The sequence below is a fragment of the Onychostoma macrolepis genome, chromosome 07, assembly GCF_012432095.1.
Source record: "Onychostoma macrolepis isolate SWU-2019 chromosome 07, ASM1243209v1, whole genome shotgun sequence".
Taxonomy (NCBI): domain Eukaryota; kingdom Metazoa; phylum Chordata; class Actinopteri; order Cypriniformes; family Cyprinidae; genus Onychostoma; species Onychostoma macrolepis.
Window position 1 is genome coordinate 29,760,469 of NC_081161.1, and position 14,285 is coordinate 29,774,753.

General features: G+C 34.4%; 1 protein-coding gene across 1 annotated transcript in view; it reads right to left on the reverse strand.

The window, feature by feature from the left end:
• Positions 1-10,404: 10,404 nt before the first annotated feature.
• The window catches only part of mettl15 (methyltransferase 15, mitochondrial 12S rRNA N4-cytidine), a 74,301-nt gene continuing 70,420 nt past the window's right edge, over positions 10,405-14,285 (reverse strand). Inside the window, exon 6 of the mRNA XM_058782923.1 lies at positions 10,405-12,105. Coding sequence (XP_058638906.1) covers positions 11,651-12,105 — 455 coding nt within the window. The 3' untranslated portion in view covers positions 10,405-11,650. The remainder of the gene's footprint in view (positions 12,106-14,285) is intronic.

Sequence of the window (14,285 nt, forward strand, 5' to 3'; positions counted from 1 at the left end):
GAATCACAAAGTCAGGTGCAAATTTTTGCTGTTTGTGAATGTTTATTGCCTAAAACAATGCATGCATAAATACAGGTTTGTACTTAACATGACATTTCTAATTTTCTTGCTGCTAATTATTTTTCATGATATGGTCGATAACCAAAATGGTACATTAGAAATAAAACACCGAAAAATTTAAATTTATTTACATGCCAATTAAGTGAATTTAGGTATCTCAATATATAATGTACAGAATGATCAGATTGCTAAGGATCACATTTAGCAGCGTTATCAAATTATTCATGTTTTTATAGATGAACTGTAAAATCCAATATCAATTGATATTGACAAGTGGTATCTGCCCATAACTGATTTATTGTGCATCCATACTTAAAATTTGTAGGTTGCGATGTGCTACGATGCAGAATAATTCCCATTTAGTTCTCAGTGCAGCAATGGCTTCAGGATAAAATAGTTCTAATGCTCATTACCTACTACAGAAAAATGAGCATAAGAACAGGACATATGTGCATATTAATATTTATAAAGAGTTGAGAACATTCTGTTCTGTTATATAGATACGTCTGAGAGAAGGTTATATCCTCAAACCATACAGACGGTTTGTTCTATAAAAGATCAGAAACATGCAGAGTGAGTCGGGTATGTGCAGAGGCTTATGCCCCCTCCCCTCCGTCTTCTAAAGCCCATTTTTGGAGATTTATTTAGCTTGATTTTCTCCTCTTCATATATTTTCCTCTCTTTGTTATCAAAGTTTTAATTGAAAGTCAGTGAAAGGTGGCAGAGCACCCAGCTGAGCTCTCAACATAGCTGTCTTCTCCTCTGGGTTAGATCTTCCTCCCATGAGGCTACAAGCCCCTGCGTCATTCACAAAAATCATTCAAATAGCTTCGACCTCAAAGCTTCGTCTTCATTCAGAAATCTTTTTATAGCACAGGCTGTGCCGGAGAAAGGGGCGGATGATGAGAACGGTTGGCCGGAGGGGGAAGAGAGGTGGGTATGAGACTGTGTGTGTGTGCTGGGCTGTTTGGGGCGGAGGCTGCTTACATAGCACCTGACGCCAGACCCACTTCGCTGCCTCACCTGTCTGTCTCCTCTCCGACACGTGTGTGATTGGAGGAAGCGTGAGCTGGCGCTGTGACGGACTGCTGTGAATGTGTGATCCAGCAGCATGAAGGTTCATTGGCTGAGAGTAAAGACGTCACAGCACCTTGTTAGTGAGATGCTGCAAACAGAGCAGCATTGCTGAGGAAACAGAACTCGTCACTGAGAGAAACCTTGTTCGCAGCTCCGGCACACCCACCAACGGCTCGAGCTGTAAATAACTTCAAATTATATGTGAAGAGCTGCAAAAACACTTGGAATTGATCAAAAAGATCAGATCCTGAAACAAAATAGGCTACATGCAAACAAAGCTGCAACCAAATATCCACATGTAGCCAAATATAAAATATATGTCCATTATGACTATTATACATCCCAATCAAGAGATATTTAAACCCAAAAATGATTTTTTTTTTCATCAAGGATCTCTGAAAAAGGTACAAAGCTGTCAACTGGGTTGCAACCTAAAGTACAAGAGCTAAAAGGTACATATTAGTACCAAAAGTGGACATATTAGTACCTTTTGAAAGAGTACCATCCCAATGACCGTTTTGTCCATTTTTTCTGAAAGTGTACTGATCCTCACGTTGTTCCAATCCTATGACTTTCTTTCTTCTGTGGAATATAAAAGAAGATCTTTTAAGAAATATCTCAATGTCTTTATCAATACACTAAGTCCCATATTGGCTTGTTCTTCAAAATATCTTCTTTTTCTGTTCTGCAGGAGAAAGTAAGTCATTTGGAATGGCATGAGGGCAGAAAGACTTTTAATTTTACATTTGCCACAATTTCCTATTCTGGTTGGTCTGAAGACGTCTGCAGAAATAAGACACAAAGGCAAAATGCACTGACTTGACTTAAAACTGATTTTTTTCAAAACTGATTTATGGAGGAAACTGGGTCTCTTAGACTATTTGTCTGTCTTGTGACAGCTCACCATTGCTCATATTCAGAGTAAAAGCAAATATGAAATCCATCAAAATCCAATCAAAGAACTTTGGAGCCATTTTACTCAATTGCAGAGTTGCTATAGTTACAGCATTTTGCCTTTTTAGGACAGAACACCCCATGAGGAACTCAGACTACCTCTCCATCCAAGGCATCTTGCCATCCTGCTTCGTATTTGTTGGTAAGCCTTGAAATCAGCTGTTACCCATTAGCGTACAGACCTGGGTGGATGGGAACAAGCACTAGGATGGGCATATGAACATATTCCTGACATATTCCAACAGAGGAGACTGCTGGGAAATTAGTGAGGTGGCACTAATCAGCCCCTGTGTGTTTATTGGGGGCTGGGGGTGGGCAACCGGAGTGCATTAAAAGCCATTAGTTGCCTCTAACATGGCCACGCTCACTTATTTTGACAGATTCATACAGCAGGCTGATTCTCTGCACAGAGGGTGTATCTGTATGCACACACACACACGCACCTCCCGATCCTTCACATCCTCTTCAGCGTGCGGCCCATCCAGCCGTGACTGCACACAGTCAAATTGGTTTGGGGTGGGAGGGGGATCTGTGAATAGAAGCTGTTTGTAGTCAAAAGCAGCTGGGCAAGTGAGTGATGGGGAGAGAAAGCAGAGAGATGGCAGTATGTGTAATACCCTTGATAAACAAGGTGACAACGGTATGCTTAGGAAGATTTTCATATTACTATAAATGGGAATATAAATACCTAAATAAAATATAAGCATATATCTGTAAATATTCACTGTATATTATAATATTAGTAATATAATATTACTAATAATGTTTAATAGTTATATAACTATATAATTATTATATATATTACTACTATATAAATATATATATATATTTGTTTTCTTTTTAGTTATACAATCAACAAAAAGCAAAAAAAAAAAAAAGGCCTCCAACACTAGATTGCGCTATTATTTTTCTATTCTGTCTGTTTTCTTTTTATTTATTATATAATTTTTTTAAAACGTGCTACGTGTACTGCTTTGGGCTAACTGAGACTTGTCATAGCACTTGCATATTGCTCTTTTGTTGATTTTGATTGCTTCCATTGTCCTCATTTGTAAGTCGCTTTGGATAAAAGCATCTGCTAAATGACTAAATGTAAATATATATGTATATGAGTGTGTGTGTGTGTGTGTGTGATATTTATATTGTATATATAAATTGTTGGAATTAAAAGCTAAGATTATGAGACTTGAATGATTAAAAGATCCACACACAAACACACACACACACACGTGTATATAAAAACACTAGATTCAATAAAAATAATAATAATAAAAATTTAAAAAAAGGCATTCTTTATAAGAAGACAATATGTGGCTGCATGAGGTATCCCTGCCTTAATTGAGTCTTTATTTTCATCATGCACAGTATTTGTATGGCCTTCCTCGTTTTCAGCATGCAATGTTCTGCTGGAGATGCTGCTGCAGCTTGAGTGACAGCAGTCAACATCTACTCGTGCTTTCCCTGAGTATCCTTAGCACCCTCCCTCTCACAGACTAAAAGTGAAGTCACGGATGCTTCTGGGATCTGAAGGAAAAGTTTTTTGAAGTGAATGATGCTACATGTTCATGTGACTGCATCAGTGCTGCCAACGCACACCACAGCCAGAAGGGTCAGCCTGAAATAAACTTACACCAGAGCCAAGAAATCCTCTTTAGCTCTCTCTCTCTCTCAGCAAGAGCTCCAACACAGTTCACAAACTGCTTGCTTTTGTTTTTGCAAATCTGTGTAAGTGAAAAATGCTAATGCATGTGATACAAGCCTTGCTGTCTATATTAACTTACTATGAGGCACCACTTTTATTCTTCACACCTGAAAGCGGTTGCAATTTGACTAGTAACTGACATTTATTGAGTTTTGGAAAATGCAACTTCATATCTACGACATTTGTCACTGTAAGCTATGTTTGATTTCATAACAGCAAGAAATGAATTTGCATGTGAGTAATCAGAATACTGTTCCGCTATCTTAAATCTCACATAACATCTTTCCAACTCTCATCTCGCAGCAGGATCAAGGTTTCACAGTTGACACATATTAGTATGCAGTCAGCTTGTGAGAGCGGCTGTGACGTCAGCAGGAGTAGAGAGGGTGGAAAAGGTGTCCGAGGGAGAAAGAGGCTCTGGCTGATCACACCATTATTAGAACAGCAAACACGCTTAAACACCATTAAGTTCTATGTAACATGTGCCGTTTAGTTTCCACGGTAACGACAGGGAGGTGTATATTTAGAGCTGACGGAATAAGACCGTGAAGGAGTGGAAGGGGGGGCAGATGCAATTTATAAAAAAAAAAAAAAAAAAGAAGTTTGACATGTTTGAGTTACAAAGTATTTAAAGCCTCTGTGCTGATTCATGCCAGGCTGACCAGTCCAAACTAATTCAAAAAGGGCTTTTTTTATTTTCTCTTTTTCTTTCCAACAGTGCCTTCGTTAAGGGATTACGAGCAACTCACTGAAGAACAGGAGAGCAGCTTGTTTTGTTTGAGAATGTGTTTTGGGTCTATAAATCTTGACCAGTTGGAGGCAGCACTGGCTACAGTCTATGCATTTCAAACCCTGAACCCATGATACTTTACTGTAAGGACACAGTTCCTGAGACCATCTAGCATCATTTCTGGGAAAATTATTATTAATGAACCAGCAAATGAAAAAAAAAACAAAAAAAAAGATATTGATGGCTATCTGTAAGACATTTGGCCATTTTTTTATTGAATTTATCTAGTATTTCCAAATCTTTTAATAAAAAGGCATAATATAATGTAATAAATAATATAATATAATATAATATAATATAATATAATATAATATATGATAAATAATAAATATTACATTTATGCATTTTGATTTACATAATATAATACATTATAATATGAATTTTATAATCAATTTAAAGTATTTCTATTACTTTAATTCAATACATTTATAAATAAAATAATTTCTACTAAATTCATATTATAATGTATTGCATTTATCTACCATTTCCAAATCTTTAAATAAAAAGAAATATAATAATAAAAGTTAATATAATACATTTATAAGATAAATAATATTATATAACATTATTTATGCCTTTTATTTACATTATATTATACAGTATAATATGAATTATATAATCAATATAGCATTTCTATTACTTAATTTATAATATATTTATAAATACAATACATTTATTAAACAATTCATATTATAATATATTGCATTTATCTAGTATTTCCAAGAAGCAAAAATATAATGCAAATTTTATATTTATATAAAAAAACAATTATATTTTAAGTAACAGAAATACTTTTTATTTTAATTATAATTGATATTATAATATATTGCATTTACCTTGTATTTCCAAAAACAAAACATAAATAATGCTATAAAACTAAATATCATATTATTTTACAATAAAATGTATTGTTATATTATCTAAATATTATATTTAATATAAAGTCTATATATATATATATATATATATATATATATATATATATATATATAATCTAATTATATTTTATTAGCAATAGAAATACTATTTTATTTTAATTATATAATTGATGTTATAATATATTGCATATACCTTGTATTTCCAAAAAGCATAAATATTTAATTTGCCAAATGAAAAAACATATGATAAATAATAAATACTATTATATTACATTTATGCATTTTGATTTACATAATATAATATATTATAATATTTATAATTAATTTAAAGTATTTCTATTACTTTAATTCAATACATTTATAAATAAAATAATTTCTACAAAATAATTCATATTATAATGTATTGTATTTATCTACCATTTCAAAATCTATAAATAAAAGGAATAATATAATAAAAAGTTAAATATTAATAAATAAGATAATTAATAAGATAAATATTATATAACATTTATGCCTTTTATTTACATTATATTATACAGTATAATATGAAATATAATCAATATAGCATTTCTATTACTTAATTTATAATATATTTATAAATACAATAATTTTATTAAACAATTCATATTATATTGCCTTTATCTAGTATTTCCAAGAAGCATAAATATCCAAATGCAAATTTTATATTTTATTAGACAAATCACAAGTAACATAAATACTTTATTTTAATTATATAATTGATATTATAATATATTGCCTTTACATTGTATTTCCAAAAAGTATAATGGTATAAAATGAATATCATATTATTTTACAATAAAAAGTATTATCTAAATATAACATTGTTTAATATAAAGTATCTATCTATCTATCTATATATATATATATATATATATATATATATATATATATATCTAATTATATTTTATTAGCAATAGAAATACTATTTTATTTTTTTTATTATATAATTGATATTATACTATATTGCATATACCCTGTATTTCCAAAACAGCATAAACAATATTTCATTTGCCAAATGAAATAAAACATTTTCATATTCATTGAAATTTAACAGCTGATTGAAGAGTTTATTTTTAAGAATAAATAGCTGTGTACATTATCACTCAGAGTGAAAGGATAAAATAAGGTGTTAAAATCAAAGGCTGAGCTCAATATATATAGGCAATATTTTGATCCTGAATCACACTGCTGGTGAAGTGTTGAGGTATATGCATGTGAATCAGATGTGAAGCGGCTGGAGTACAGTACACAAGGCGCTGAGTATTACCATAGCAGCTGAATCCCACCCGAGTCCTGCAGGTGTGTGACTCACTCCCACTAGCTCAACAAAGGGAGAGAGGCCGCCGCATAGAGACGCAATCTCTTTGTGTATCTCTCTCTCTCTGTCACATGCTGCATTGCCAACTTACATGTGGGCTCTATGCCCATCTATGATCGCACCCCAACACCTTTACATACCATACCGTGCCAATGTATACTCACTGACTGTTCAACTTTTTACATACATTTAGTTTGAGTATACATATTTTTCTCTTTCGCACGCTAAAGTTCTGCGACGGGGAAGACTGTTCTGTGTTATGGCTGATGACTCTCTTATTCTAGAAACTTCACAGGAGGCAGCTGGACTATAGTCATGAATGCAGCAGAAATGAGTCAGGAAAAGGTGAGAGTTGGGTCGAACCCATGTGTGAAGTGATCTTGAGCTGAGGTAACATATCCAGTAATGTAGTAAGGTCTGTTTATTGGTGCAATGGGAAGGTGGCAGCTCAGCAGGTAAAAGACGGATGCAACCTTGAGTGACAGACAGTTATTATCCTGAACGAAACTACATTTTCATTTGAAGGAAAATTAAAAGCTAACTGAAACTAAAACAAAAACTTTATGACTCCAAAACTAACTATAATAAAATAAAAATAGACAAATTAAAGTCAAGATGTAACGAAAGTGTCTTTCTTCTGTACTGTAACTTGGATGTATATATCCAAGTTATTCAAGTGAAACATTCCTGTGTTCATCCATAACTGTCTGGTTTGGTTCAGCTACCAAATCAGACATCAAGAGACTACAACGGACAGTTAGGACTGCTAGGGGTCCTAAATCACTTTGGACCCCACACAGCCAGCCCACTCTCTCTTCCAACTGTTGCCTTCTGGTCGGTGTTACACTAGAACAGCCAGGCATAGGAACAGTTTTATTTGTACATTTGTAAACTGCACAAATAACATATCTGTACATTAATTTAAACAATTACATGTTTTTTTCTACTTCTGTATATAGTGCATTGTTTAATTTCTGTTTTTCTTATATTAGTGTTATATTCCATCTCTATTGTGTTATTCCTGTGTATGTCTGCACTTTCATGTATGTTTGCACTATGTCTGGAAGCACTGGAAGCTCCTGTCGCCAAGTCAAATTCCTTGTGTGTGTAAACATACTTGGTAATAAAGCTCTTTCTGATTTCTGATTACTGATTATTGAAAAAGGAAAAAAAATATACAGGGCAGGAACTTAGATCTATCCATCAGTCATTGATTGGATCAAGGCAGATCGGCTTGCAGTCCATTGTAATAAAGGGGTGGGTTTTAAGCAAACTAAATGATTGAAGAAGTCTGGCATACATCGCCAAAGAGAAGCCTGTATTTTTTTTATCTTGGAATCTTGGAAGATCCAGTTATGATATTTTGTTTTTAGACTTACAGTGGGTACGGAAAGTATTCAGACCCCCTTAAATTTTTCACTCTTTGTTATATTGCAGCCATTTGCTAAAATCATTTAAGTTCATTTTTTTTCCTCATTAATGTACACACAGCACCCCATATTGACAGAAAAACACAGAATTGTTGACATTTTTGCAGATTTATTAAAAAAGAAAAACTGAAATATCACATGGTCCTAAGTATTCAGACTCTTTGCTCAGTATTTAGTAGAAGCACCCTTTTGATCTAATACAGCCATGAGTCTTTTTGGGAAAGATGCAACAAGTTTTTCACACCTGGATTTTTCACACCTCTCCAGTTCTGTCAGGTTGGATGGTAAACGTTGGTGGACAGCCATTTTTAGGTCTCTCCAGAGATGCTCAATTGGGTTTAAGTCAGGGCTCTGGCTGGGCCATTCAAGAACAGTCACGGAGTTGTTGTGAAGCCACTCCTTCGTTATTTTATCTGTGTGCTTAGGGTCATTGTCTTGTTGGATGTTAAACCTTCGGCCCAGTCTGAGGTCCTGAGCACTCTGGAGAAGGTTTTCGTCCAGGATATCCCTGTACTTGGCCGCATTCATCTTTCCCTCGATTGCAACCAGTCGTCCGGTCCCTGCAGCTGAAAAACACCCCCACAGCATGATGCTGCCACCACCATGCTTCACTGTTGGGACTGTATTGGACAGGTGATGAGCAGTGCCTGGTTTTCTCCACACATACCACTTAGAATTAAGGCCAAAAAGTTCTATCTTGGTCTCATCAGACCAGAGAATCTTATTCAGGTGTTTTTTAGCAAACTCCATGCGGGCTTTCATGTGTCTTGCACTGAGGAGAGGCTTCCGTCGGGCCACTCTGCCATAAAGCCCCGACTGGTGGAGGGCTGCAGTGATGGTTGACTTTCTACAACTTTCTCCCATCTCCCGACTGCATCTCTGGAGCTCAGCCACAGTGATCTTTGGGTTCTTCTCTACCTCTCTCACCAAGGCTCTTCTCCCCCGATAGCTCAGTTTGTCCGGACGGCCAGCTCTAGGAAGGGTTCTGGTCGTCCCAAACGTCTTCCATTTAAGGATTATGGAGGCCACTGTGCTCTTAGGAACCTTAAGTGCAGCAGAAATTTTTGTAACCTTGGCCAGATCTGTGCCTTGCCACAATTCTGTCTCTGAGCTCTTCAGGCAGTTCCTTTGACCTCATGATTCTCATTTGCTCTGACAAGCACTGTGAGCTGTAAGGTCTTATATAGACAGGTGTGTGGCTTTCCTAATCAAGTCCAATCAGTATAATCAAACACAGCTGGACTCAAATGAAGGTGTAGAACCATCTCAAGGATGATCAGAAGAAATGGACAGCACCTGAGTTAAATATGAGTGTCAGAAAAGGGTCTGAATACTTAGGATACCATGTGATATTTCAGTTTTTCTTTTTTAATAAATCTGCAAAAATGTCAACAATTCTGTGTTTTCTGTCAATATGGGGTGCTGTGTGTACATTGAGGAAAAAAATGAACTTAAATGATTTTAGCAAATGGCTGCAATATAACAAAGAGTGAAAAATTTAAGGGGGTCTGAATACTTTACTGAATACACTTGAAACCTGTACAACCCACCTGCATTAAACATAAAAATGTCACTAGCAATAACACTAGACTGTGCTGTGAAATTTAAAACCATTAAACGTTTGATGATACCAGTTACCACGTTAAAGGTCTAGTTTATCCGAAAATGAAAGTTCTGTCATCATTTACTCATCCTCAAGTTATTCCAAACCTGTGTGATTTTCTTTCTTCTGTTGGTAATCAAACAGCTTCCATAGTATGAGAAATTATATATATATATATATATATAATTGAAGTTAATAGCTGCCGTCAACTGTCTGGTTACCAAAATTCTTGACAATATCTTCTTTCCTAACTATCCCATAAAAATGAAATATACTGAAAAAAAAAAAACTCTGGGGAAAGAAAAATGATAGTGAAAATAAAAACTACACTGAAAACAGACTGAACATAAATTAGGAATATAATTTAAATGGAAAACAAAATCTAAATAAAAGAGAAAATGTATTAAAAAAAATAACATACCTACCCTTAGGCTGATATGCAAAGTATTATGCATGAAATTCATCCAGAATTTATTCCCACCCAAGTAAAAATGTAATATATTTAAAATACATTTCATACTAAGTATAGTTAAAATCTATTAACACATTTACTGACTTATTGCTTGAGACTTTCTGAAATAAAAATGATAATTCAACTTTATTTGGAGTATTTGTGCACAATGCACATTTCTTAATATTAAGCCTAAAATGTGTTTTAATGTCACTATTGATGAGGATTGTATGATCTTTGAATAATGTCTTTAAATGCAAGATATTTAAAGTGTACCAGAAGTATACTTACAATAGTTCCACTTTAGCACAATCAAATATACTTAAATATATCTTTAGTTGGACTTCAGTACTACTTCCACACAATTTAAGTGCATTAAGTACAAACATTTGTTGTTCCAATTTAAGTATATCGGTTTAGTATACCAAAAGTACAATTGCAGGGTATTTTCATTAAGCACATAAATATGTAAATGTAGTGTAATTAGCATGAAAAATGTATTTCAAAAACATTTTAGTATATTTATTGTTCACTAGGGCAACTCCCCTAACATTTGAACAACAAATAAAAAAAAACGATGTCTGGAGTGCTATTGTTTATTTTGTACTACTTCAGAATGAATGAATCACACTGATGTGAATAAAACTACATGTGTACACAAGAAAGGGACAAAACTGCCATTATTAATATATGCACTTTAAGATCTAATATGTGCCTTTTAAAGGGTTAGTTCACCCAAAAATGAACATTAGCCCATGTTTTACTCACCCTCAAGGCATCCTAGGTGTATAAGACTTTCTTCTTTCAGACAAATCCAATCGGAGTTATATTAAAAATGATCCTTTCTCTTCAAAGCTTTATAATGGCAGCAGGTAGGTTTTTTTTTTTTTTTTTCAACAGTCCAAAAGTAGTCAAATAAAGCACATCCATCCATAATAAAACATGCCTCACACGGCTCCGGGGGGGTGAATAAAGGCCTCCTGTAGTGAATCGATGCGTTTTTTGTAAGAAAAATATCCAAAATATCCAACACCCGCCTACTGCCATTCTAAAGCTTGGAAGAGCAAGAACAATTTTTAATATAACGCCGATTGGATTCGTCTGAAAGAAGAAATTCATATACACCTAGGATGCCTCGAGGGTGAGTAAAATATGGGCTAATGTTAATTTTTTGGATGAACTAACCCTTTAAGTACTAATATGAACCATTTAGGGGTAAATAGGGTGCAAAGATGTACATGTACATTTTAGCTTTTGTACCTTAGGCTACAGCCTTAATGACAGCTTTGTACCTTTTTCCTGAGAGTGTAGTTAACTTAGTAAAAAGCATCAGTTTCACTGTCTCTGTTTGAGTTTGCGTTGTTCTCTATCGTCTTACTGCTGTTCTGAGTTTAGCTGATCGAGCTCTTGGGTTTTCCTGCACCTCTTCCTCACTTGGCTTTATCACCTTCTTCAGACTGACCCAATATTTGCTCTCTCGTCCTTTCTCCTCTTCTTCGTTCTCTTCCTCCTCCTCGTGCTCCTCTTCCTCTAACCGAATCTGGGCTTTGGCTCGCTGGCGAAGGCTGCGGCGAGGTGGGGCGGCCAGGTCCTCTCCACGGAGGAAACGCTTGGTCAGCCGGTCCTCCAAGGAGTGGAAGGTGAGAACACAGAGTCGGCCCTTGGGACGGAGCAGGGTCTGCGCCACACGCAGGCCAGCGTGCAACTCATTGAGCTCGTCGTTCACGAATATCCGTAAGGCCTGGAAGGTTTTGGTGGCAACGTGTGAAGGGCGCTGCAGGCGGTCACGCCGGGCATACAGCGCGCTGGCTGGAAACGCTCCTAAAATCAAAGAGAGGATTATATTAGTTATTAAGTGAACAGAGGCTTTTGCAAGGTTCCTTTAAAAAGATAAATCCATAACTTGAATTGTTCACCTGCACTTTTGTTTTAGTTCAGTTATTATTTCAAGTAAAGACATTAATTTATTCACATATATTTTCCAAATCTTACTTAATAGTTCAAATATGTGTTAGAGCAGTGCTTCCTATCATTTTTTGTGTTATGTATCTCCACGGCCCCATCAAAAATGTTCAAGTACCCCTACATCAACACCAAACTCATTATACTGAATATAATTAAGACATACTGTACCATTAAATATATTTAATATTATTATTCTATTCACTTCAAATGTTTCATTCTTTTCCTTAAAAAAAGAAAAGAAAGAAATACTGTTCTTGAAAAACAGACTCACCAAGTAGTATACATATATACATTAAATGCCATCCATATGAATTTTATAAAACTTACACATCACACACATTTTTTTCCTTAAAAAGACTTATTTTAATTTGTTATTTTTCAGTTTAAAACGTTTATCAAAGCAAATATTTCTAAGTCCCCCTTTGCAGGGGGATCTTTTTTTAAAAATGGTAACACTTTAGTATATGGACCAATTCTCACTATTAACTAGTTGCTTATTAGCATGCCTAGTATTAACATACTGGCTGTTTGTTAGTACTTATAAAGCACAAATTCTGTACGATCATATTCTACATCCCTAATTCTACCCAATGCCTAAACTTAACAACTACTTTACTAATTATTAATAAGCAGCAAATTAGGAGTTTATTGAGGCAAAAGTTGTAGTTAATGGTTTGTTAATAGCGAGAACTGAACCTTAAAATAAAGTGTAATGAAACAATATTATATATAGTAAATGTCTCAATTTATAAAAACTGAAACAAATTTACAAAATTTTAGGTGTATTTTTTAGGTGTAAAATTGAAAAAAAGAGAACAAAAACCATTGTTTTTACACTTGAAGCAACAGTGTGTGATCAAGGGGCCTTTTAGCTGAATAATTTGACTTAAGATCTTTTTTCAGTATAATGGATTGAGATGCAATGGGTGCTTTTTGCAAAAACAAATCAAGGAGCAAATTCCTCATCAAGAAGGAAAGGGTGCTGTGTACTTTAAGAGCATATAAACAAAGAGGCAAACACTGAAAGATGAACATCGCTAGGGACACACAGGGGCTTATTCCAGATCAGTATGTGTGATGACACAGTGCTTTTGAAAATAAACAGGCTGTTCTACAAAGCTCCCAAAGCTCATGGAGAGATAGGTCCATGCTGTATATTGTGCTGAGATGATTTGGCTCAGTCTGAGCAAGGGGAGGTGACACTGTTCCCTGAACCGACAACATGCAGAGCTTAAAATTGCAGATAGAAAGGACACACAGAAGTTTTCTTATTAGAAGGTAGGAAACACAAAAGTATGACCATACTTATACATATGTAAGTATACTTACACATACATACATCTACTGTAAACAACTATGATAATCAATCATAAAGTAAGCTTATGATAATGCTAAAATAATTATTTCTGCATGGACATTGGTTATGAACAGTAGCAACATCCAAATAATTATATAGATATTTAAAACAAAATAATAATAATAAATTGTATTCTTCTAAATAAAAGTCTGAAGGAGTTATGAACAAATGTTTTTGTCAAAGTACCTGTATATTCTTCTGTACAAAATTGTTTGTTTGTTTTTTAAGCTATAAATAACCCTTTTTTAATAAATAGGAACATTGCAGATATGAACTACTGGTTTTGCAGCGTATTCCAAAAACATCCAGTACATTTACGTGAGACATTAGATTACTATTAGATATGTCCGATACATTACAAACTATATTGTATATAACAAGGTAACCTAAACTAAAAATAGCATAGTCACATCTACAGCACTCACTGTGATTCACAGGTCATACTAAATGTTAGCACGCCAGTTTTTTTCAGCCTCACCCTTCAAGGCTTTTGATAGACCAAAGAAAAAAAAAAAATACTAATTGAGCAACAAAAGCAATTTTTTCATATATTTTCTTAATATTTCACTCAAAAATTGAAATTCTGTCATCATTTACTCACCCTCATGTCATTACAATCTTTCTTTTTTCAGTGGAATATCAACGATAATATCTGAAAAAGTCTTACTTACTTTAATTG